General features: G+C 41.9%; 1 protein-coding gene across 1 annotated transcript; it reads right to left on the reverse strand.

Moving 5' to 3' along the window:
• Positions 1-2187: 2187 nt before the first annotated feature.
• kank2 (KN motif and ankyrin repeat domains 2) lies at positions 2188-27660 on the reverse strand. The gene is made up of 13 exons (XM_078797456.1): positions 27539-27660; positions 15054-15108; positions 9254-9332; positions 7685-9034; positions 7382-7594; positions 7203-7311; positions 5880-6380; positions 5720-5807; positions 5423-5642; positions 4328-4470; positions 4048-4248; positions 3396-3494; positions 2188-3304 (listed from the first exon to the last, which is right to left on the reverse strand). The coding sequence occupies exons 3-13, from the start codon at positions 9288-9290 to the stop codon at positions 3245-3247; spliced, it is 3021 nt and encodes a 1006-aa protein (XP_078653582.1). The 5' UTR covers positions 9291-9332; positions 15054-15108; positions 27539-27660; the 3' UTR covers positions 2188-3244.
• Positions 27661-27877: the final 217 nt, after the last annotated feature.

The following is a 27877-nucleotide window of genomic DNA, read 5'->3' on the forward strand; positions in this document are numbered from 1 at the left end:
TTCAGTTACACAAAAAATAAACATGAACAGAAAAGGTGTCCAGTGTTAATGTAACATAAACAGTTTTTTCATTTATAAGTCGCAGGAACAGCCAACCTATGAAAAAAAAGTGCGACTTAAAGTCTGGAAAATACGGTATATGCAAAATAAGCCAAAAACAGGGGTTTGCAAGCAACCAGTTCTATCTGAAAGCCTGTCTGCACATTCCAATACATTTGAATATGCCTAGAGTTTTGACATAAAATATTTTCAGAAGTAGTCAAAATGCATGCATGGAGAGAAATTTCAATCAGAAATTGACTGTAGCATCAGAGTTTCTTGGATACTACACGGCAGATAATTATAAGCAGCTGGTGGCAAACCAGCAATATGGCAATATTGGCAATATGTCACTGAAGATACACAAAAAGTGAATCTTCCCATGTAGATTTCTTTCCATTGAACTGTGAAGAAGTAAGTACAATTCCACTAAGACATTGCAGCTATGGAGAAAAGACATGAGGGAAAGTGGAATCCATCTATGCTTGCTGACTACTGTTACAGTTATGAATGTTTGACCTCCAACAGATTGTTTTGCTTGTAAAGACACAGGACCATCCTGTTAATGGTGCCGAGTGCAGTCTCCGTGGTATCTGTGAGAGAAGGGTTCTAAGAAGAAAAGGCCTCGTCTCTTTCAATGCCACATAATTGCCTGTTTGGAATTTGCAAGAGAGCACCAAACCAAACCAAAGGGACATTAAAAGGTAGAATAACATGCCTCTCGCTCAAGACAGCTGGGATAGGCTCCAGCATACCCACGATACTAGTGGGGATGGATGGTTTCCAACATTACTGGCATGACAAGGAGATCCCACCTGAGATGTTTTCCACTTGGTGCCATTGTGATCTGGGCCACTTTTTCCTTTTCAATGGAACAATAGAGATTCAGGTTGTGCAGGGGCGTCAAACGGTAACTGGTTATGTGGTAATATTGCAGGGGGGTATCCCTCATGATCAAAGCCCCTCTCTTCTGTGTGGTAATGACGGGCTTTTTAAACAGGATAACGCAGCAGTTCACAATAGGCAAAGGACTTAAACTCGCTCTTTTGGAACATCCTGTGTGTTCCCCTGATTTTATTCCAAGTAAGAACATTTGGGGATGGATGGCAAGGGAAGTTTACAAAAATGGACATCAGTTCCAGACAGTAGAAGTCATCTACAAGCAGTTTGAGAAGATATACAGTAAAAATATTCATTTTACTGTCAACACTTGAGTCTCAGCTTCATATTGAGCACCAGATTTTCAATCCAGGCTCTAAAGTCGCATAATGTCAGTGTGTTTTGTTTTTTTTTATCAATCCCAATGAAAAGACTTACTTCATGTATTTTTTTGTTTTTTTTGTGCCCAAAGAGAACATGTTATCTGTCTTATCCGTGCTGCAGCTGACAGGGTGGACACACCCTGAAGTGGGGAGGATGCCGATAATTCCACAGTATTTTATAGCTGATGTACCACTGTTTTCTTATTTTCATATCGCTTCATAAGCAGCCTTTATTTCAGCACTGAAATATAATTAATTAGAAATATTTCTGCGTGTTAAATGCATTGCCTTGTCAACCTTTCCACAAGAAGGATAGAACATAAAAGGTAGATTATCATTTTTTTGGGTGCTTGCTAATGTGACACAGCACAAAATAGCTCGTTATCTCAATGACGCCTCCCCATGACAAGCCGATTTATGAGATAACGTCTCTTTATAAGTGCAAAGAAAAGCCACATATGATGATTAGAGTTAATAAATGTTGACTTTTGGACAAGTGAGTCCCAATAGTAAATAGATTCCACTAGACTTATTCGAAAATGCCATACTTTTGAAGATATTAGGATACATACGGGTGACTGTACTGAAAAACGTTGTGGCGCAATGCATTGTGGGATAGCTAGCAAACCAAATTGTTTTAGTAACATTTTTAATCCACAAAACCGACTTAAAACACGACTCCCTTTCGTTACCCTTATTTTATGAAACATACAACATTTTTAACAGCTCTTAAACTGAGAATATTAATATAATTAATATATAAAAGTTTATTCGTTTGACGAATAGAGACGAAAACAGCAATTACCTTCTTAGGTGTCCAAAGCGCTGCCTGACGTTTAGTAAAACTTAAAATGTAAAAAAAAAAAGCAAAGTAATAATACAGAAAATATATTTTCGTTATAATATGGAAAAAGAACAATAATAATTTATTAAATTTTTGCACAAACTTAAACAGTACAGGGTGCCCTCTAAAGGACTGCCAGAATGGAATAATAATGAACAACAGTAACAGTGTGGTCCGTATTTATTATTATTAATTCTTCCAAAAAAATGCACACATAATAGAAGAAACACAGTCTAAAAAATTGTACATAACCCTTCATATAACACATGAGCTTAATTAAGATCTGCGCAGGTTACATAAAGTAGGTGTGAGCTTAAAAACCCTACATGTATAAAAAAGATAGATGCTTAAATTAAGAACACGTTTATAAAAGATTTGAGTTGCTCAAAAAGTGAATATGAAATCTGCCGGGTTAGAAAGTGTTAGAAAGGTCGACATCAACAGCCTCGAGTGTTTCGATTTTTACTGTTGTATTAGCTACCAGTTGACATATATATAATTCAGATATCATACACAACTTCACAGACCCTCATCTGTCACTTCCTGCTCCCGCTGCTCTGTTCCTTCATACACGACCGCAGCAATTACAAACTCTTTCCTTACTGCCAAGCTTCACGAATGGCAACGCGGAATACTCTTGCCTTTTTCGGGAATGTTTACTGCACCCCACACATAAAATCATGACTTTGCTGGTTCAAATAAAAATAGTAATCCACTGAAGTCCTGAGGAAAAACTATCAAAAATAGAGTGCATAAAGTTTGATATATTGTATAAATACGGATAAAACAGTCACGGCAGTGCAGAATCTTGTAGCACCGCAGACCGTGTGGAGGCAACTGATCAAGGACACTTATATTATATTATAAATGTGAATATGCGGCAATGAAAACATAATCTTCATGTTATTAGTGACCAAATGTGAGCTGGAGTTTAGCCGACACCCCTCTCTCTCCTGACAGAAAACACAGCTGTAAAGGCTGATAACAACGGTGGAGGTGTGACCATCTGCAAATGATAATGTGCTTAAATGAACGGGGGGTGTAAAACACACAAAAGTGTTGTTGTCCTGTCAGGTGCAGAACCACAGAACCAGTGGACTTATTTTGTTTCACCAGCAGGAGGAGGAGAGGAACCCAGAAGAGGGGACTTTGGTGAAACCTAAAAGATGGAGGAGAAAGGTTATCTTACGGTTATCTTACTAGTAGTAAATAAGCCAGGACTACTCAGAGATATGTCTTAGCATACTCACAGGGGAAGGGGGCTTTGCAAAGTTGAGGTGAGCGTAAAGAAGCACAGCGATGTCATTCTGGCTGGCCTCCAGAGCGATGGAGAGCGCCGTGCTGCCATCCTGAAACAATGAAAAGACACTTGTAACGTGAGGTGTTTGGAGAGAAGGGATGATATTTATTCATTTATTTTCTACCGCTTATCCTCACAAGGGTAGCGGGGGTGCTGGAGCCTATCCCATCTGTCTTTGGGCAAGAAGCGGGGTACACCCTGGACTGGTGGCCAGTCAATCACAGGGCACAAACAACCATTCACACTCACATTCATACCTATGGACAATTTACACGTACCAGATAACCTCCATCCATCCATTTTCTATGCCGCTTATCCTCACTAGCCAATCACAAGGCACATATAGACAAACAACCATTCACACTCACATTCATACCTATGGACAATTTGGAGTGGCCAATTAACCTAGCATGTTTTTGGAATGTGGGAGGAAACTGGAGTACCCGGAGAAAACCCACGCATGCACGGGGAGAACATGCAAACTCCACACAAAGATGGCTGAGGTTGGAATTGAACTATGGTCTCCTAACTGTGAGGTCTGCGCACTAACCACACGACCGCCGTGCAGCGGGATGATATTCATAAAAAAAAAAAATGCTCACGTTGTCAGTGAGAGTGGCATCACAGCCCGGCACAGACAGTAGCTGACGCACAATGTCCACGTGACCGTGTTCGCAGGCGCACATGAGCGCCGTGGAGCCGTCGTCATCGCGGATGTTGACCTGCGCCCCGCAGGACAGGAGGGCCCGCACCATGTCCCCCCGGCCGTGGCTGACCGCCAGCATCAGTGCCGTCTGACCGGCCTGGAAGACACATATTAAAACATATGGTGGTTGTTGTCTGTGTGGTGTAGTACCGGCGAGAAGGCAACAGAGGGCGCACCTGGCTAGCTTTGGCGTTGACGTCGCCGGTGCGTAGCAGCTGCAGGACAGTTTGAAGGTCGCTGTCAGAATGGAAGGCGGCGAGAGCGGTGAGCATGATGGCGGTGTAGCCCGCTTTGTTCTGCTTGTCAGCGTTGCACAAGCCTGTTATACAAACATAAATACAAGACACTTATGTAATAAAACAGTACACACTGACAACACACAAAAAAACATAAAAAATATTATTCAAGACAGATATGAACCCTCATCCATACCAAAAGAAAACATTGATGCTTGTCCTGTTTAAGTCAGTATAAATATACCAGAGATTGAGTAAAAAAATTATAGCGTGATTAATTAATCATGATCTGTGATTAATTAATTGATCTCTTTTTAATATCACATTTTAATCCATTACATTATTGTGGCAGAGCAACATACCATAAGAAAACATTGATGCTTGTCCTGTTTAAGTCAGTATAAATATACCAGAGGTTGAGTAAAAAAATGATAGTGTGATTAATTAATCATAATCTGTGATTAATTAATTGATCTCTTTTTTAATATCACATTTTAATCCATTACATTATTGTGGCAGAGCAACATACCATAAGAAAACATTGATGCTTGTCCTGTTTAAGTCAGTATAAATATACCAGAGATTGAGTAAAAAAATTATAGCATGATTAATTAATCATGATCTGTGATTAATTAATTGATCTCTTTTTTAATATCACATTTTAATCCATTACATTATTGTGGCAGAACAAAAAAAATGGCTTAATAAAGTAATTTATTGCTTTTGAACAGATGCATGACATGATAAAATTATAATTTCTTTAATATTGGAATATAATATTTTGTCACTGTCCAATAAAAAAGTATACATGTAGTATATTCTGCAAGTACAGTGTTTTTTTTCCTTTTTTTATCTTTATCCACGATATCAAAACATTACATTTTTGTTGTATAGAATCCATATGAACATTAGAATCCATATTAAATTGGACAGCAATGGTGTTTGTACAGCCTTGTTGCTAGGTAGAATTTGTGCTGCCCCATACAACAGAGAAAGGACAGAGTCATCTGGCATAATGCATAATTAGATACTTACCGGTGTCAAGCAACAGTTTGACCACAGGGAAGTTGGAATGCGAGACTGTGTAGTGCAGCGCCGTGTTCCCGTTTCCGTCCGCCATGTTGATGATAAACTCCAGCAGCTGAGGGGAGACCGCGGCGAAGGCGTCCGTGTAGGCCTCGACTGCCGCCACGTCCGCTGCTTTGTGGCAGGACACGCGCAGCCACTCCTGCAGCACGTTGGTGTACGCCGCCCTCTGAGTGGAGACACAAGGTATGACGCTTAGGACAAGCGCACTAATGTCCGAAGGATGATAATGATGTTTAGACGTACGGCGCTTTGTTCGCTGAAGGCGTTAGGCTCTCCGAGGGCTTTCTGAAGGTCATGAAGAGCCGACATCAAGCTATCGCTGAGTTCCAGCCTGGAATGACGACAAAATAAGATGAATTGTTTTCATTGTCCATTGTTTGTAAACGATCATGTGTGGGCTCACCTGACTTGTTTAGTGGGATTGCTCTCAGGAGGCGGCGTGGGTTGGTCGGAGGGGGCAGTAGTGTCCGCCGCCAGCTGCCGAGCAACGTCTGGACTTTGAGCGACGCACTGAGCTGCTGAGGAGGTAACATGCGAGTTGGATTCAGTGCTGGTGGTTGACGGCAGGCTGACACTCTCCTGGCAGGCAGACCCCTTGGCGGGACATGGAGGTGCAAGGTTAGCGCCGGGCGCCGACGTCTGGGAATCACATTCTGGCGTTCCAGACTCGTTCGCTGGAGATAGCGCCGTTTGGTCCTTTGTTGCAGGCTGAGAGGAGGAATCCTCGGGCGCTGTTTTGTTAGCCGGATGCTGAGGTACGCCATTGCCCTCTATAAGCTGGGGGGTTGGCTGGTGTTTGGTCGCGGACTCTGGTAGTTTTTCCCGGGCTTCGTGATACTCGCTGGAGTCGCTCCCTTCGTCCGAGCTGTCGCTGCTGCTCTCGTCTGACGATGTTGACTCGTACCTGTGACAGAACATGCACACATTCGTCAATTCTGCACGGTGGTGGAGTGATTAGCGCGCAGACCTCACAGCTAGGAGACCCGAGTTCAATCCCACCCTCGGCCATCTCTGTGTGGAGTTTGCATGTTCTCCCCGTGCATTTGTGGGTTTTCTCCGGGTATTCCGGTTTCCTCCCACATTCCAAAAACATGCTAGGCTAATTAGTGACTCCAAATTGTCCATAGGTATGAATGTGAGTGTGAATGGTTGTTTGTCTATATGTGCCCTGTGATTGGCTGGCCGCTAGTCCAGGGTGTACCCCACCTCTCACCCAAAGACAGCTGGGATAGGCTCCAGCACCCCCGTGATAAGCGGTAGAAAATTAATGAATGAAATAATACAAAAAAATCTTGTCTTTTAGTCAGGCCCAGTCGGCAATGAAGTATTGGCAACTGCTAAGAGCGGTCTGGACTCCAGGGGGCGCCAAAAATCGGGCAAAAAATTCACCTTTAATATTATAATAATAATAAAACTTGTTATTACTATAAAGTATAACATAGAAATGCTCATATTGATTCAAATGTAAAGCAATGCCCAATTATTATTATTATCAGTACAAATTATATTTCTGTATGAAGTTTTAGTAGTATTTTACAGTGCTATTGTATTTAGTTATTTATACAGGGAGGGGTGCCATATAAAAGGTTAAAAGACACCCAGTTAATAGTAGAACAGTGTCTGGGCTGTGTGTGAAAGACCTGGAAATTTATTTTAATGTCCTGTGATCTCAACATATCGGCTGGTGTACCTAATGTTATGTCCAGTGAGTTTAAAAGACTCTTACCCTCCATTAACACCGATGAACTGTAGGTTTTTCTTTGTAGATGGCGAGCCCGGTTCCCCCTCTGCTTTCCGTTTCATGATGGATCTCAGATACGATAGCGGAGACGAGGCTGGAAAGAAAAGAAGGTTCCATAAATGGAGGAATGGAGATTGAGAGGAGCGTCTTAACAATAAGATTACCTGTCGTGTGGCCATCTTGTGACTGAAAAGTCTCCGTGCTACCGTCAAGGCGTGTCTCCTCCTCTTTGAAATACATGACAGCGGCCATCTGATTGTCGGCGGTGCCTACAGTCATGGCGGAGTTGGATACGGGTACTGAAGTGGACAGCTCGCTCTTGAGAACGTCACGGACCTGCTTGGAACTGACTGCGACCGGCACACCTACTGGAGCTTCTGGGGAAGGAAATACAAGTCCTATTGTACTTTTAAAAATACCTGCACAGTTTAAATACAATTTTAGTGGTAGTAGTTTTGCAATAGTACCTGTTGAACCTTCAGTTGGTCCTCTATGGTGGTCCTCAATGTCCGCAGAAGGTGGGCTGCAGCTCACCGCTCGCAGCAGAGAGCCCACTTCCACCACAGTAGGCTGCTCCAGAGTGTACACCTGGATCCCGACAGTCCTCTGTTCCCTGTGCGGGGACTGCCGCGTGAAGGTGACAAGAGTCTGCAGGTTGCTGTCCTGTAGCTCCTGCCATCCCAGGCTGGTGGCCATCACTGGGTGCTCCGCCCGAGGACCAGTGTCCTTCCGGGCAGAAGTAGCCTGCAGCTCCTCCATCATTCTTTTCAGCTGACCTTCCAGGTGAACCACTTGATTCTTTAAAGCTTCGGCCTCGGGTAGTAGCCCCAGATCGACCTCCCGAACTCCGACCCCAACCTGCCGGATGCTCTTCTCTCCCTCTGGTCCGACTCCAATAGTGCGCACCTCTCGCTTGGCATCCGGTCTGGCTCCGGCGACGATAACTGTGTCCTCAATCTCACATCCTGAGTCTTGTTTGGAGCCCTCGGGTGTGGTGGGAGATAGCGGCTCTGATGTTTTGCCGTTGTCCTTCGCTCCGGAGCTCACATCTTCTTCTGGGATATCGATGTACAGCTCGCCTCTGCTCCGACCTCGATTAAAACTCATTGTGTGGCCCAGAAACTTCTGACTCTTCAGTTGGACACTGAGCTGCCGCTTCTCTTCTTGCAGCACAGAGATCTTCACCTGTAGAACAGGGATGGTCTTAACTTGCTCCTCAAGGTCTCGGATCTTCCTAAGGGCGGCTGCCATCTGCTCCCTGACGTGCTGCAGGTGAGCCGGGGTGGGTGTCACCGGAGTGGAGAGCCCGGAGCTCACGGGAGTGAAGGTTCCTCCCCCACCCTGGGCTCGGTTGAAGCTGTGCGCGCTGCTGATGGAGGTGTTGGAGCCCGCCACGCTGCTGTGCATGCTGCCCAGGTTACAGAATCTCCGTCCTTCTTTCTCTTCCTCCAGCTTCCTGCGCGCATCCAGTAAGGTCTTCTCCACACGAGCGGTGCTGAAGCTGGGCCTCTGTGTGGTGTGGTAGCCCGGAGCGCAGTAGGAATACGAGGAGTGTCGACTGTCCATGCTGGCATTGGAGCACAGAGACTCGGTGGAGGTCCACCAGGAGCCTGTGTAGCCATAGCTGCCGCGGGGCAGCGAGCCATAGCGCGGACGGCGTTGAATCGGCACCTTCTTGATGGTGTTTCCCTTCTCTATGTCGTTGACATACTTGAGGAAGTCTAGGTCCAGACGGTAGCCGTAGGGGGTCTCCACTGAGTAGGGCGCCTCCTGTTCCTTGCCGTGTAAGGACGGGGGAGCTGGCGAGCTGAGTTTCCCTGCAGGGGAAGGAAATCAACTTTAAACAAACGGAAATCTGTGTCTAATCTTGGGCTCAGACCTCAGAAAATGGGATCAACTTTGGGGCCATTGTTATTTGTGTATGCTGGCTAGATAATGCAGCCGAGTGCCATTTAACCTTAAAGCCTTGACATCACTCGAGTGAAACGACATCACAAAGGCAACTCTTAGCATTTTAAACATTATTCTAAGTGTACCTGGGAAGCCAGCGTCCATATGCAGCACTTGGGCCATTTTAAGGCTGGATGCTGCTGTCAGTCACCCGCTAACGATCACCTAAAGCAGGGAAACACAAACAATTACATTAACTATCAATACATTTGCTTTCAACAGTTGCTGCTCAGACTGAAGTAATTGTTGCCATGGTGACCCTGGATCTACTTTGGTAACTCGTGTAGTATTATCTTAGGCAACAGCGCTAAACATACTAAAGCAGGGGCCTATTGGCCCTCGGCATCGTCTAAAAACATGATTTAACATAAAAAAAAACATACAAATAAACAACAAAGAAAAAGTATGCAGTAATTTTACAAAAATAAAGTCAAAATATTAAGAACAAATGTTGTAAATTAAATAAATAATAATAATAATGTCAGTTTAGTAGCATACAGTTGAAATATCACAGATAAAAACTGTTATTTATATAGTCAAAATATTTGGAGAAACAAACAAAATATATAGATTTTTTCAGTTGTAACTTTAAGAAGTCAAAATAATATGTGTATAAATTCCCAATATTATGATGAAAATTGAAATAGTTGGAAAATCAAAAATGAAAGAACCGTGGAAGTGGGGAAAAAAAACAGGTGTACTTATACAAGATTTAAATCAAAATATTAAGAGAAAAAATATTACGAGGAAAAATAATGTCATTTTAGTAGCATCAAGTTGAAATATCACAGATAAAAGCTGCTATTTATATAGTCAAAATATTTGGAAAAACAAACAAAATATATATTTTTTAAATTGTAAATCTTAAAAAATTAAAAATGAAGTGGAAGTGGAAAAAAACAGGTGTACTTATACAAGATTTAAGTCAAAATATTAAGAGAAAAAAGGAGCAATTTTACAAAATTAATGCTATAACATGATGAGGAAAAAAGTAATATTATATAATTTATATTTAATTAATTAATTTATAATTTAATATAATAATATATAATTTGTAATATTATGAGAAACAAAAAGTGTGAATAAAAAATAATTATTATGGGAATAAAGTCATAATATTACAAGACAAAAATATACAGAAAAAACACTACCAAAATGAAAAAAAAGAAAAGAAAAAAAGACCAAAGTTCATACTAATAATTAGTTTTTTTAACCTATATCACAAAGCTGAGATGCACATTTTTCTTGAAAAATACATAACTTCTTATGATATGAAAAACTATGTAAAATAATGTGTTTTTGACAGTGATAGATGTTTATTGACGATTTCCTGCTGCCAATGTATTTTTATTACAGCTGGTGTACAATTCAATTCCACTTTACAGCCCTAGGGGGAGCCTTGGAGCAATAAAATGCTTTAATATGATGAGGCTATATAAATGAAATAGTTCATATTAATACGCCTATTGGGAGTTGTGTAGCTGTGCACGTACACACAAGCCCACATTGTAACTTTCTCTTTCTTAGCACATCATTGTGTTTGTGCGTCTTACAGTCTGCCCCCGCCCGCCTTCCCAAATCTAATTTTATCCGTCCATTTTTCTGAGCGCGGCGGGCGGGTCACAGTCGCCTGTGCGTGTTTGTTTCTCTTCTTAGCCTGCGTAGAAGAGGAGTTACGGGGGGAAAAGTTTCCTGGCAGCCAATTCCAGGACAGAGGTTTGAGACTGCAGCCTTATTAGGAATCATCTGCACCAGCTACCTTTGCTCTCTCTGTGGAATCAGGGCTTGCTCACACACATGCACTTTATAGTTTCTTCTATGCTTTTTCAACATTTATTGCCGAATGTCAGCTGATGATCAGGAGTTCTGAGTTGGTCTCGCCGCTAATTGCGGAGCACTGTGATACATTTGATTCATTGGGAACACATGATCTGTTTGTTCCTCGACTTCAACAGCAGCGACAGCATCCCAGTTGGTCTTGTTGGAAAACATTAACATGCGAGGTCATCAGCTTGTGGGAAATGTAATATTTAACCCATCTTTTGGCAGTTCACTACTTAAACACATGAAATTTGGTAAGAATGTCTCAAGAACGAACAGTTTTTGTGTCATTTTTGCCCATTTCGAGGGGTCCTACAAATGCAAACTCGTCCTAATGCTTTGTACAACTCAGAATTTGAACCATATACCCCCATATAACCATCGACCCACCTCTGATGAGTAGCATTGCTTATTTATAAATAGAATATTTCTGGAGTTAGAGCATGAAAAAGTCTGTTTATGACCTTCTAACTGCAGTTTTTAACATTATTAAAGCGCTCTAGATATGACATAACATGTCGAAAGCCATCTGTACATTCGTATTGTCCATTATAGGCATCTGCAAGTTTATATATTACATGCGGAGTACCCCATGGGTCAATACCAGGACCAAAATTGTTCAACTTGTACATCAATGACATTTTCCAAAGTCACAAAAGACTTAAAGCTGGTTTTATTTGCGGAGTATACCACTGCTTTTTGTTCTTGAGGGAGCACAGAAAAAATAATTAGAAAGGTCAGAGAAGAAATATTATATATTAAAAAGATGGTTTGATAACATGTCATTATATGTTATGTCATTATGTCATGATATGGTCATATCACCTCGTACTTCGGTATGTGCTTTGAACAATTTGAAACAGTGAAACCTAGGTTAGAGTCAATTAGTTTCAGGAGGTCCATTTTTCTAACTTAATAATGATTTGGAGTGCATGAGAAAGTGGAAGGACTCAACAGAACCAATGTTGTAATAACCGTAAATAGGAAACTATTAATAGCACTGATAAATGACAAATGTAACGCATGAATCTCACACCAATAGCTCAGGAGGAAACTGCCCTATATGAGGAGGTTGCCTACAGCCACAGTTGTCCTGTTTTATGACCCGGCGCTAACAGATAGCACTTTCATTCATTCATTCATTCATTTTCTACCGCTTTTCCTCACAAGGGTCGCGGGGGGTGCTGGAGCCTATCCCAGGCGGGGTACACCCTGGACTGGTGGCCAGCCAATCACAGGGCACATATAGACAAACAACCATTCACACTCACATTCATACCTATGGACAATTTGGAATGTGGGAGGAAACCGGAGAAAACTCGGGGAGAACATGCAAACTCCACACAGAGATGGCCGAGGGTGGAATTGAACCCTGGTTTCCTAGCTGTGAGGTCTGCGTGCTAACCACTCGACCACCGTGCCGCTATCCTCACTTTATATAACCATTTAAAGGCCACTTTTTCCAGGTAGCGTCCCTTCACTTTCTCTGGCTCTTATCTTATGACGGTGCACTCAGCATTCACTCGCTTGTGAAAAGTAGGACGCTCTCAAAAGCGCTGACTAAATGGACTTGGTATGTTTGAAGTCGTGGAGTCGGTTTAATGTCTCGCTGCCTCTGAGCTTATCTGTGCCCTTCATCACCCGCTTAAACCAGCACTCACACACACACACACACATAGTATACACGCGATATACACACAGACACACGCTCACAAGGCCATTATGACATTGACGTAACTTAACGCTTGCCACATTTGGAGCTGTGAAATGTTTCTATTTAACTCGATAGGTTTGATAAGTTAGCCAACTATATTGGAGCGTACTTTCGGGGCGGGAATTTGTCATCCCAGATGTGATTTGGATACATTACAAAGAGGATTTATGGAGTAAAAAAAAATAAAAAGACAAGTCCTGGGAAATACATGAAGAGTTCACTGATGTGGAATAATCACAATCAAGAATGAAAGCGGCGAGGTTTTTGGCTACATCCAGCTACTGACAGTGTTTATCTCCAGTGTGAAATTAAAGTGTCATGTTGATGTTTCAGTGGGACAGTATGTGTGTGTGTGTGTGTGTGTGTGTGTGTGTGTGTGTGTGCCAAGGGAGGGGCGGAGCTGACAGGGGACAGTTGATGAGATATAATTAGTCTGCAGCTACGCAACCAAACATCCCAAACTCGACCGACTGGTGGCCGAGCCTGCATTCAAACTTAACTTTAAATACTTTTTCATTTTTTTCCCACATCAGCGCCTGCCTGAAAAAAAAAAAAAAAAAAAAGAGAGAGAGAAAAAAAACCCCCACGGCTACAAGCCCCCCCTCTGCATCTGTCTTGCTGGCGGTAACACACTCCCCCGTGTGCACTGAGAGTTCCATTGAGATGACATGTTCACTGACACGGCGTGTTCTTGCTGAATTTAGTACGCTTTTATGATAAAAATTGGCTAAATAAAACTATGTCAAATGCACTCATCCTTTATGACTGCTCTTTCAATGACTCAAGCAGGACAGCGGCGTTGCCTCCCTTTTTACTCTCCCTCCATGATCCCTTCCAGTACATCTACGTGCCATCTTAATGGAGCTTAACTCCTCCACTGCCTGACTTCTTTAAGATTAAAAGCCTCCAGAGGGGAAAGATGCAGGTCAGCGTGCGCTAAATTCCCATCTGGGGAATGCACTGCAAGATCTCACGAGAATAACAGCATTATTTGGGACGTGGGGGTCTTTTTTTTGAACTTGCCATGGCATCTTCTGCACGGTCATATGTACAGTTTCCTGCAAAACGATGGGGGACCACCCTGAAGAGCAATGCCATGTGGACTTCTTCAAGTGTATCACACTCTTCCACTCGCACTGAGTCACTGTTGTTGCCATTACAAAGGATTACATCTTTCGGGTATTGCTAAGTCAGAAATACCACCCTCCCCACCTTCCATTAGGGGTTTTTCCACTCAGTCTCCCAACTTCAATCTTGGGAATGGTTTGTGAATTAAGAAGAGTTTATTTTCCTTTTCCAAACGTTTTCCAGTCAGGGCCACGTACAGAAAAACTGAAGGATGCGGGGCCTGTCTTGATACATTTTTAAATACAGTAATTGTTTGTTTATTGCGGTTAATTGCTTCCAGACCCACCTCTGATGAGTGAATTTCCGCCAAGTAGGATTGCTTATTTATAAATGGAATATTTCTGGAGTTAGAGCATGAAAAAGCTTGTTTATGACCTTCTAACTGCAGTTTTAAACATTATTAAAGCGCTCTAGATATGACATACCATGTCTATAGCCATCTGTACATTCGTGTTGTCCATTATAGGCATCTGCAAGTTTATATATTACATGCGGAGTACCCCAGGGGTCAATACTGGGACCAAAATTGTTCAACTTGTTCAACATTTTCCAAAGGGAGTACAGAAAAAATAATTAGAAAGGTCAGAGAAGAAATGGTCATATTAAAAAGATGGTCATAATAAGTTATGTCATTATGTCATTATATGGTCATATCACCTCGTACTTCGGTATGTGACAAAAATAAAATAAAAAAAAACTTAAAACTATATTAGGAAAGCAAGAAGTGAACAAATGTAACAGTTACAGATTGTAAAAGTGCCAGATGGAGGGGTAGGATTTAATAAGCTTTGCTTCTTCCTACTCCTTTTTGGACATGTGGAACTGTGAACTGATTATGTGAGGCATTCAATTGTAATCTGATGCATGTTCAAAAGAAATAAAACCATTACCATTACCATAGTAGACATAATAGAAAAAAAAATAATTTCAGACATAAATAAGACTCATATGTGTGATTATTCAAGTCTGCAAAAAAAATATAAAAATCTGTTGTTCCGACGATCACTGGTCTGGTGCTTGTGTGTCTCACTGAACTGAGATGTTGAATGCACATCAGTATATAAACTAAGCTATCTGAACAAAATATCAACATCTTGTCTTAGAGGTGACAAAGCAAATCAGAGTAATATCTAATATTATACAATATGTCGATAATAATGAATTTATTTTTTAGAATATGTTGAGGGCCAGTAAAATTTGAGCGGCACGGCTGCGTTACATACCATACAGCTTCGACGGCAACTCCCTTCCTTTCTCTGACGCTTTTGAGGTCGGCACCTGTGAGAAACGAGAAGTGGTCAACGCTGGCGGAGAAACCATCAAAAGTAAAGAGTAAAAAAAAAAAAAAAAAAAAAAAAAAAAGCAAATCTCAGGAAGGGGAGATAAGTGGGATTGTGGCAAGTGGTCATCAGAGGAAGGGCCATTTAAAGTTGTTGACTCAGAGATAAAAACAGACTTATGTCGAGGGTGCTCTAAACACAGGTTGCAAAGCCAGGAAAAACATTCCAGTCTTTCAGAAAGACAGTGCGGATTGTGAATAATAAAGCCCCCCCGTTAGATGCCTGATCACAGTCGTGGTGCGGCCAGGAGGTCCAAGTAGGCCGAGGCGCTCCTTCCCCTACTGTTTGATTGGGAAATGTTTTCTTTTAACTGATGCACCTTGGGCCTTAAATCACGTCTCCAGCGAGCTATACAGCTGTTAGCCACCGTGCAGTGCGGTTCACAGCCATGAACCCTCATCTGGCTTGCGTTTCCACCATCGCCGTGATGGCGGATAGCTGCGTCAGCAATGTAAATAACGTGACATCACAGCAACTCGCCACGATTTAACCCTATCTATTTCTATCTGACCGAACCAAAACGCACAGCTTGGTGTATATCAGGGGTCTCAAACTCAGGGTCTGGGCTAAGGTGGGTTGCATCAGGTTTTCAAAAAAAAAAAAACGCATTTATTAAAAACAGAAAAATATACAAACTTTTTCAGTGCTTTGGTTTCGATTTTCTACAATAAAAGCTCTGATAAAACCTGTTCTCAAATATCTTAATTTTTATTTTTCTACACAAAATAAGATGAAAAATAAATAAACAAATCAAGAATAAAGAAAATCAATCACTCAGTAATAAATAAATAGAATAATAATAATAAACCGGCAAATAATAAAAACTTAAGAAACCACATATAGTTGGTGGGTAGACAAATTATTTTTTTCAGATTAAAATGAACAAAGCATTATTAGAGCCCTGTAGACATGACAAAACACGACTATAGTCACATTTATACTCTTTTTTTATTTACGCAACTGCAGGGTCTTGAGACACATGCTAACTCGCAAACTAGAGAGCTAGCGACCTAAACGGTAGCCTTCAAGTTATTTCCTTTAAACTTAAATAGCCAAAAACTTACCACTTCCACACAGATAGGGAGGATATAACTATTAACAGTTATTTAACCTTTAACATGAACATGAATCAAACGTAATAATTTTTTTCTGGGTACATGATACCATACAGCATCCATATCAAACATTAAACTTTCATATCAAGGCGGGGGCCTCAAACTAGTGTCCGCGTGTTTGAGACCCCTGGTGTATATATTACACGCTAACGATGGATCTGCGTGATCGATCCATAGCGCTGCGCCTGAGATGGTTCCATCGTTAGCGCACAAATCGATCGATTTCTGCGCTTACGATGGATATAACTGCCTTGCGCTGGAGACCGATGCTTTGACACCGTGCGGACGATATAATGACAATCGTTGATCTGCTAATTGCATACAATGACAGGGTTAGGGTTAGGGTTAGCGTTAGGGGTTAGGGTTCACACTCCCCCCGCCGAGAACGGTAACAAAGTGAACTGCTTGACAATTAATCAAAGATTTGAAATTTGCATGCATCGACTTCCTGTTGATTATTGTAAGTAACAACGCTCAGCGCTGCCACCTGTTGGCATCCAAACAAACTACACACATCCATCCCAGGCGCAGTAATATACCATCGATCGTGAGCGCAGAAATCGATCGATTTGTACGCTAACCATCTCGGGACCATCGATCGATCGCACAGATCCACTGTTAGCGTTAGCATATACATTCCTTTGCTGAGTAGGGAGTGCATACATGTTCCAGATTGAATGTCTGCTGATCTTCACATTTCCACTGAGATCTCCTTTCTACTGTGTTTCCAGGAATTGACATTATTCCCTCATTTTTTTGTCACTTTTGAGTGACCTTTAATCATAATAACAAGGCTGGTAGTTGTTGTTGTTGTTGTTGTATCATCACAGGGCACGTCAGAGGGCGGAGTAGCCGCCGAAGAAAGAAGACCTTTCGGTGCCGCACGTCACAAAGAGCCATTCATTCATGCAGCCCCCCCCCCCGCTTCCACAGCTGGTTCTAATATAAAAAGAGGAGGGGCATCTCTATGAAAGCCAGACAGACAGCGAGCGCACACGAGTATTTGGCATGAAAGTTCACCTCAAAACAAACAAATAGTTGCTGAAGTGTTGTTCGGGACCCGCAAAGCTGAGTGATGCTGTAGTGGTTACGATGTCTTATTTCCAGGAAACACATGTTAAGAGTTACTAGTTGGGATCTAGAAATTTGTCAAATACTTTAGAAGGCGCCAATATTCAAACGTCATATCCTGCCTTTTCCTGCTTTGAAGAGGCTTGCAGACTCGATCGCCGCAACAACAGGTTTTTCACAACAGGCATAATAATTCCCAACACAAGCTACTGCTGCAGCCGTAAACCCCAACAAGCTAAAACCGGAACACATTTACAGCAACACTCATAAGCACACATGTTATTTATGTCTTTTCTATTATAATGTCTACTGTAATGGGTAATAAAAGTGTCAAGTTAACTATAGGGGTGTTATTTCATGTGTAGAGGGCTCTAATAATGTTAAAAATTGTATTTTGATGGATGGATGGATGATAGATGGATAGATAGATAGATAGATAGACTTTCTTTATTGTCATTGCACAATAACACAGCAGTGAAATTGCCTGGCTTCTGTATAATAATAAATAATAATGTGGAGAATAAATATATATGTAGATTACATCAAATAAGAACAATGTACAGCATAAACAGTAATTTGTACAAATAATTTAAATAATTCAGAATAAATAATAATAATAATTTAAGGACGTAAAAAGGTTTTCTATGCTCTAAGAATAAAAATATTTAATTTATAAATGAGGAATCCTACTTGGTGGAAATTCACTCATCACGATCGGGTCTGGAACCAATTAACTGCGATTAATTTTTAATTGCCAGTTGCTTATCTGAGACTACTTTTGTGTATGTGCATGTGATACGGATTAGTAAGCCATCGACGGCAGTTATTTCATTCTGGAACAAAAATGGAACAAAATTTCTCTGCAGTTTCATTGATAATTGTAAAAAGTATAGACTTTTTTTTGTATGAATGTTCTTTTAAACCACTGTTGGAGCAAGTTGCACACATACGACACAGACGGCGAATACTCCCACATAAGGTTCAGATAAAAACTCCCAGATCCCGAGACACGCCGACACCGGCCAAAGCCTCTTCAGCTCCCACAGATTCACAAACACAGCTGCAGCTTTTAAGCTCAAATACTCTGATAAATACTCTGTGATTTCATTCAAATTTGTCTGGAACAACATTTGTTATGACATTTGCCAGCTAATTAGCGTTAATACGTGGAGGTCAGATGGAAGTCCAGTGTTTACAGGAAAGGGAACTCCATCTTTGGATTCCCTAAGGACCCGGTAATAACCCAGTCACTTCCTCCCAGCCCAGGAAAGGAGCGCGTAAACGAGACATCACAGCAGTGAGACATAATTTAACCCTTCAATGGCCTGGATGAGGAAAAAACATTATCAGCTGTTTATCCAATTCCCTGTTGACACATCAGCCGACTGTCGTCTAGCTCCACCCTTTAGGGACCCACTCATGTCGACAGACATGTCTGTGGACCAACTCATCCATTCGTCATTGTCCACTGGGATTTTCATGTTACAGTAATCCCTTGTTTATCAGTGAATTTCCACAAAGCAGCATCCTTATTTATTATTATTAGAGCCCTCTAAACATGAAATAACAACCCTATAGTCATCTTTACACTCGTATAATCAGAGTAAATAAGCCAACAGTAGCCCATGTTTTCGGTATTAGGGATTTTAATTAGGGATGACTTCAAACCTGCAATAAAAGCCTGTTGTTCCAACGATCAAGTGTGTCTCATCAAACATTACCGTAACATTACTGACACCTACTGACCAGTGTAGAATACTACATATGATCTTTGAATGAGTCATCTGAATGCATTATGTTTTTATTTAAGTTTATATTGATTTGGTCCGTACTGTGGCCAAACCGCGGACTCGATTAATTTAAACAATAAGCTTTAGTTTAATCGACTAAGAAAATAATCGTTAGTGGCAGCCCGATAATAATTGTGTGAAACTGACAATGGAAACATTGTATCTAAAAGTCAAAATGGAGTGATGCTAATTGGCGCTAATACAGCAAGGTCCGGAGGCTGTACAGCGGTCAAGTGGTTAGACCTCACAGCTAGGAGACCAGGGTTCAATTCCACCCTCGGCCATCTCTGTGTGGATGTGGTACTCCGGTTTCCTCCCACATTCCAAAAATATGCTAGGTTGATAAAACGGCTGCACGGTGAAAGAGTGGTTAGCACGCAGGCCTCACACCTAGGAGACCAGGGTTCAATTCCCCGGCCATCTCTATGTGGAGTTTGCATGTTCTCCCCGGGTTTTCTCAGCGTACTCCGGTTTCCTCCCACATTCCAAAAACATGCTAGGTTAATTGGCGACTCCAAATTGTCCATAGGTATGAATGTGAGTGTGAATGGTTGTTTGTCTATATGTGCCCTGTGATTGCCTGGCCACCAGTCCAGGGTGTACCCCGCCCTCTCGCCTGAAGACAGCTGTGATAGGCTCCAGCACCACCCGTGACCCGAGTGAGGATAAGCGGCATAGAAAATGAATGAATGAATGAAAATGAATGAATATTTAAGCATTATTAGAGCTCTCTAGACATGAAATAACACCCCTATATTGACTTTTTGACAAATTTGTAAATGAAAACCTTTTAGGGGCTGCACGGTGTCCGAGTGGTTAACACACAGGTTTCACAAATAATAGACCCGAGTTCAATCCCACCCTCGGCCATCTCTGTGTGGAGTTTGCATGTTTTCTCCGGGTACTCCGGTTTCCTCCCACATTCCAAAAACATGCTAGGTTAATTGGCGACCCCCAAATTGTCCATCCAGGTCCGATCAAAGGAAGCGTTTACCGGAAAGGAAGCTCCAAAAGGAAACCGAGAGCAACTTTTAAGAAACTTTTTCAATGAAAACATCAACATTTGCAAAACCCCAGGATGTAGTCGCCTCCCACGAGGGATGCAAACACGAGGAAGATCACATAAGAGATCACAAGAACAAACAGGAAGAAGTCAATATGTAATTTAAAATCTCTTTGCCTTCAGCGTGACCATCGTTTGTGCATTCCCGTGTCTAAAAATATACGGACAAAAGCGCTCGCTGATGAGAAGCAGCTACTTTGCCTTCCGAAGGAAAGCTCATTTATGGTCAAGACGACTTCTCCTCAGGGCCACGAAAGATCTTAAAAGGAGTTATACAACAGGAGGGATGTGTCTATTCGCTGAGACGTCTTTGTCTGCCTCCTCCATGTGCGGCACAGATGGCTTCATTCAGTCCTCGACGTCGCCATGAAGAATTACGTCAGCAAAATGTACAACAACTGGCCCCTCAGAGCGGCTTGAAAATGAGGAGACAAAAGCAGGCGTTTGTGTAGTGAATTCTGATGATCTCGTGATCCACATGGCAACGCAGCCGGCTCGAACTGAGGGACACGGGAGCCAATGGGACGTCGCCACCGGGACTCGGCCCTTTTGGAAAAACTCCTGCTCCTTGCATTAAAAAGTGTGGCGGTACGGGGGAGTGGACGCTGATGTGATGAGCCTGAGTCTGGTCCATGCCAAAATGGAGGACAGGGTCTAGTACAGGGGTGGGCAAACTTTTTGACTCGCGGGCCGCATTGATATGACAAAATTTGGGGGGGCAGACTATATATTTTACACGTAACAGTCCACCTGGTATTATTGTATCTGTAAAATTGTCATAAAATATGCTATTATTATTTTATATTTATATTTAAATATTTTAAAAATAATAAAATATTATAATAATTACAATAAAATTAAAATAATAATTATTATATTATTATTATGTAAAATATGCAAATATAACAATAATATTAGATATAATTAATATAATAATTAGCATTAATATAATAGTTATAATAATTATAACAATCTAATAATCTAATAATAATAATTATTATTATTATGTGCTTGTGTCCCTTTTTTCAGGAACACTTTGTAAACAACAGACCATGTCAAAAAACGAAATTGATAAAACCATCAAAAGGTTGGCTCAGGCCATGATGCCAGGTTGTATGTTGAGTTTAAATGAAATACTTTGGAAAGATTGGGCGGGCCGTATTCAAACTCTTGGCGGGCCGGATGTGGCCCCCGGGCCGTAGTTTGCCCACCCCTGGTCTAGTAGATTCTGCAGAGTAAACGCTTGGAAAGCCCGCTTTTGGGTCATCCTGCTGGCCTAAGACAGGAAACGGAACAAGGGTGGGGCCTGAGATATTTGGTAAAAAATGCCTTCTTAATGGAGGTCGGGGATTAAGAATGATGGCAAGCTCCGGGGGCCGACTGGGGGGGTCAACGGAGGAAGACGAAGACCAGACTGAAAGAAGATGCTGGTTCAAAGCTTCACGGGGCTTAAAAGCTCGGGATTGGATGCCGCAGCACAGGAAGTCACCTTGGTCCAGTATTATGTTGGATCCTTCCCATTTTAATTCACAAGCCCCTTTTACACATCGTTGTTTGCTATTGGTGTTGCATAAAGGTCACTTACACAGAATGGGGGGCACCAAAAAGATGCCCGTAAAAGCCATCTTTTTCTGTGTCACTGTTTTGTATAAAAGGCCCAAAATGGGGGTAGAGCATGTCACCTCGCCGATATTTCACTAAGGAAGTAACAAATCTGTATCAGAAACAGGACAATAGCCTGTAAAAGCTGTCAAAGTCAGTCTGGCAATTTTCTGCCTTTAGTGGCAGAATCAAAGCAGTAACAGAGCCAGGATGAAGCCTGCAAAAGCCGGCTTTTTTACTGCCTGTCTTTTTGTTCTGTGTAAACATCATCAAAATAGATAGGGGGAGGGATCATTTACCCTGCCAATATTCCATTCTGAGACAGTATCAAAGCTGATTCCAGCCGCCCCTTTTACAATGCCAGTAAAAGCTGGCCATTTTTTCCAGTGTCACTCTTTTGTATAAAAGGCACAGATAACTCAAAAAAGTCCAAAAAATGTCTGTATTTGGAGGTAATATCAGTGGTGACAAGTCCTGTGTATTGGCAGCTGGCATTGTTCCAGTCTGTATAAATATCACAGACACAAAAGTCAACCAAAATGAGGGGACAAAGTCGACCTGGCAATTTTCCACCCTTGGAAGTCGTATGAAAGCTATAAAAGTGCTGTGATGCCCCTTTTAGACTACCATCAAACTACTATCAGACTTATGTTGAGGCTTACATAAGACTACTTTTCTGCCTTTGCAAGCTGAGCCATAACAAAGGTGGGATGCCACCTGTGTGAAAGGGAAATCCACTATTGCGGGACAGGGGTGTTAATATAAACACGTCAGACTCACTTCTCCCATCCTGTTGTGTTGACAGTGATGTCATTGTGGACATATGTCACACAAAGTGTCGCTGTTTGCGTCACATGACCTGTAATTCTCTGATTACTGCAGAAATATCACACTTCAATATGAAAGGCACATGTAGCTTTTGAGGGATATCTGTGTAAAAGGAGCTAATGTTAAATGAACAACTCTGGCATGTAGATTATTCTGTTAAGAGGGTTGAGGTGGGATTATTGGGATTTCCTCTTAGTCCAGATTAGACCATATGTGCACATGTTAAACATGATTTACTGGAAGGAGTGTAAACTCTTCAGTATGTGTATACAGTATCTGACTACATGTTTTGCTTTGCGGCAGTATATTTGTTTAAACTCTCTCCAGAAGTACTTCTTATGCGCACCTCAACAGGACAGTGGGGTTGGGAACAGTTCCCAAATGAGAACGGGCCAAAACCAGCGAGGCGAGGCGAATGCCTGAGCATCGTCTCTAATATAGAAGCAGTGTTTTGTTACTAACACATCAGCCTGGGAATGGCTCTTGGAAAGCATCAAGATGGTGTCATCTGGATGTTCTTACTGGGAGCCAAGTCGAAACCTTCAAGGGTGTGTTCACACTTGTCCTGTTTGCTCGGTTAAAAGGAACTCTGGTGCATTTGCTGTGGTACGGTCCGGTCTGCTTGCAAGTCAAGTCTAGCGTGATTCAGTTCATTCATTCATTCATTTTCTACCGCTTATCCTAACAAGGGTCACGGAGGGGTGCTGGAGCCTATCCCAGCTGTCTTCGGATGAGAGGCGGGGTACACCCTGGACTGGTGGCCAGCCAATCACAGGGCACATATAGACAAACAACCATTCACACTCACATTCATACCTATGGACAATTTGGAGTAGCTAATTAACCTACCGGAGTACCCGGATATAAACCCATGCATGCACAGGGAGAACATGCAAACTCCACACAGAGATGGCCGAGAGTGGAATTGAACCCTGGTCTCCTGGCTGTGATGTCTGCGCGATAACCACTCGACTGCCGTGTAGCCCAGTGTTAAAATTAATTCATTACTTCATTCATTTTCTACCGCTTATCCTCACGAGGGTCACAGGGCACATATAGACAAACAACCATTCACACTCACATTCATACCTATTGACAATTTGGAGTCGCTAATTAACCTAGCATGTTTTTGGAATGTGGGAGGAAACCGGAGTACCCGGAAAAAAACCCACGCATGCACGGGAGAACATCCAAACTCCACACAACGATGGCCGAGGATGGGATTGAACTCGGGTCTCCTAGCTGTGAGGCCTGCGTGCTAACCACTCGCTATGGACAATTTGGAATCGCTAAATAACCTAGCATGTTTTTGGAATGTGGAAGGAAACCGGAGTACCCCCCAAAAAACCCCCATGCATGCACGGGGAGAACATGCAAACTCCACACAGAGATGGCCGAGGGTGGGATTGAACTCGGGTCTAGCTGTGAGGTCTGCACGATAACCACTCGACCACTGTGCAGCCCAGTGTTAAAATTACAGGCAAAAAAAACCACGCAGAAATGGTTTTTGTATGATTCCGTTTTTGCCAAAAAAAAGCCCAGTTTTTGGACAGTCTTGTTTATTTTTTTTTGTATTGGTGGTTTGGGTGTAATCACTCCCATTCCACTCACTCCACTGTATCATAACGACTGTCGTTTTGCACCACAAATAAGTAAAACTTGATTGGGTCATACCTCAACCTCAGAGAATAAATGCTGTTCAGATGACAGCTGTCCTATATAGTCATCAAGAATTAACTGATGAAGTCTTCTTGGATGGGAAGCAAACTTCCATCTCAGACAACCGGAACAGTCCGGTACATTCCAGGCAAAGCTGTGGCCATAGAAGGGCAACCGTTATTGCGATGTTGCCCACGGTATCAACACTGATATCAACAATGGAGGTTTGACTCCATGCAAGACAGTCTCTGCTCCTCTCTCTCCCCGTGTGTGTGTTCATAGGTGTGTTAGCTCATCAAAGAACTCACTCCATACACTTTGATTGGATGGCAACCACAAACTTTACAGTGTTTTTTTTTTTTTTTTTTTACGAGAACAGATGCTTCATTATCCAGGCGTGTCTTTAACAGCTAATCCGTAGACACTGGACAGCGTCATGCAGGTCTGGGGTGTAATTTCATTAGTCTTGCCGGCGTGTGGCCGAGTGTGCAAATGGCGTTTATAACCCCGCATTCCATCGCAGCCCCCAGCGGGTCCAAATGCCGTAACGAGACGCATCGCATTCCAGCTCTGCAAGAGAACTCCACATCGGGATTTGTTGTTAATTGTTGATGTAATGTAACACAACACAGGTAGTTAGGCTCAATCTGTGTTTAGAACATTTTTTTTGAAGTTTCACTGAGTGCGACTGTGAGGTCACGAATGACAGCATGGAGACCATCCGTGGGTCGCACAGCTGCTACGAGGTGGAGATGACCGCTGGTAGCTCATTGCGCACAGCCAGTGTCCTGTTACACAACAGCACACACCAACAGTGCGGCATTGTATGATGAGTGGACTACACCCCCGCGTCGGGGTCCACAAATCGCTTATCAAAACAACTTGTGACATGTTGGATGAAGACACCGGACATAATAATGTATTTTATCTACATTAATAATCATCTGAATTAAGGATATGTCCAAACAAATAGAACAAAACGGCTTTACTAGGAAGCATGTCATAAAAACATCTTTAGCATCAGTCTACGTTGTACATACAATAATACTTCATATGTAGCACTTGATACCTACAAGATGTTTTCATTCCTCTCAGCATATAACACTAAAGTGAAACAAAGGCAATGTTATTAAAGCCTTGCATTGAGATTTTACATTAAAATCTAAATTATTGAAATGCTAAAATGCTAATGGGGAACTTATCCACGAGATTTGAACCCTTTGCTGATGGAGACGTGGCCTAAAACTGACACAGTCATTTTTCGCAAAAAAAACTAAACTAAAATAAGTGATCGCTGTTTCGACTTTGCCGTATTATTAGTAAAAAAAAATATTGAAATACAACATATGGCCACTAGATGTCAGTAATGTTTTATTATTGAACCATGACATTAATTACAGTCACACGGCATGTCCGATATGAGAGTGAAAAGACTTTCTCCTCTCACTCAGTGTGGAAGTGGTAGATTTTTGGCTTCTTTGTCCTTCTTCCTATTCTGTTTTAAACCCTGTCCTAAGTTTAATAATAATAATAATAATAATAATAATACATTTTATTTGTATAGCGCTTTTCAGAGTACTCAAAGACGCTTTACAGTAGAGAAAAATAAATAAAAATGGAGTTGAGTAAAAAAAAGAGTATAAGATGCATGAAAATACAATATCCAAACAAAGTGGGGCGGGGCGCAGCACTCAGGTATAAAGAGTTAAACATTAAAAAACGGATTTAAACAGGTGGGTTTTGAGTTGTTTTTTTGAATGGGGCAAAGAGTTCCAGAGGGTGGGGGCAGCAATGGAAAAGGCTCTGTCTCCCAGGTTTAGAATACAGCAAATAAATTGGAGGCTAACTATTTAGCGCGCTCGCTAATGTTTAAAACCATGGCAGTCTCTTGCGTCACTCCAGTGATCCCATAGCCTGCGTGTTACAGTTGAGCAATGTGATGTAAACAAAGACTAAAAGGAGTGTAAAGTTGACTATAGGGGTGCTATATCATGCCTACGGGGCTCTAATAATGGTAAAAATTTGTTTAGAAAGTTATAAACAGGTTTTCTATACTCTAGCTATGAAAACATTACATTGCTTTCAATTCACGGGTTGGGTCTGGAACCAATTAACCACAATAAACCAGGGACTGTACTTGTTTGAAGACCAGGTCCGGTGGCCAATGGAAATACTGGTCTTGAGCTCGGAGAACCGAAGAATCTGAAGTTAAAAAAGTCGAAATTTGCCTCAAGTGGTTTTACACCCACACCAGTTTGGGAATGCATGCCCAACACTACACACCACCACTAAGGGGCTGTTTTGCCTAGTATCTGGAGATTGCTATGATATGCTGTGATGTATCATTTCCTTCTGTTACAAAATCACACCCGATTTGAAAGGAAATTGGGTCAAAAGGAGCACAGATGTGAGTTTCAAGCCGTCATCCATCTTCCGAGGCACCGACCGGACAGCGCAAGCCCAGCAAATTTCAGGGCAAGAGGCGGGGAGCAAAAATCCGACCAACATCTGGAAGTAATGAGGAGAAGCGGAAAGCGCGGACCCACCCTCTCCCTTGAGCAGCTGCATGGATATTTCCACTTATTTTATTTTATAGTATAGTTATGACGCTGTGAAAATATGATTGGACTGATGCAACATGCTTGGGGGGTTGGGTGGTTGGGGGGGTGGGGGACCCACCAAATCCACATGTGTGTCTGGTGGACATAAATGACTTAATTGTGTTATGGTGACACAAAAAAAGTTGCAACATACACACAGTCACATTAACAGTAGCCATTTAGAACAATACAGAATATGATTGATGTACTAGAACGTAACACACCGCTTTTATATACATGATTATAAGCAAAATTAAACAGTAATAAAGATATTTAATACTAAAATGTGACTACTTTGACTGTGATTATTTCAATTTTACACATTTATTCTAAGCCTCATTCCAGCTAGCTTGAAGCACGAGACTCATCACATGGCACGCAAACGGAAACGCAGTATAACACAACATTTATAGTCACATAACTATATAGTCATATGAAATATGGTGAAGTGATTTAGTAGACTTAGAGATTAATTACTTTTTAGGAAAAAAAAATAAAAGAAAGGAGACAAAAGAAGTCTAAGTAAGCTAGCACCTCACGCGAGATGCAGTGCCCCTCAAAATTATTAAAATGAATGTTCTTTGTATTAAATATTTGTCTCTATTATAACGATATTGAATTAGAACTCATGACTTCTTACCTGCCTCCCCCCTTTTTTGGAAATCCTTTCAGCCGTCTCGGCCCCGGGAGCGCTCACTGACAGACAAAAACACCGCAGCCAGGATGCTCAGTGTGGCTCAGCCTCCTCCTCTTAAAGGGCCAGTAGCACTGATTCAAAGGCGCTCACATCCGACAGTACACACCTCGGCCAGCAGGGAGCGCTCCTCCACTCACACCGTAGTGGACCTCTCGGGGAGTCTCCATCTGTTACACATTGGGCCTGTAAGAAGCAATTCAAGATTTTAATTCATTTAATAGTTTAAACAAAAAAAAAAAAACCAATGCATATTAAGCAATTCAGGCACAAGGGAATGAGATG

Source organism: Doryrhamphus excisus, linkage group LG16 (genome assembly GCF_037039965.1).
Source record: "Doryrhamphus excisus strain RoL-2023G ecotype Guam linkage group LG16, RoL_Dexc_Guam_v1.1, whole genome shotgun sequence".
Lineage (NCBI taxonomy): Eukaryota > Metazoa > Chordata > Actinopteri > Syngnathiformes > Syngnathidae > Doryrhamphus > Doryrhamphus excisus.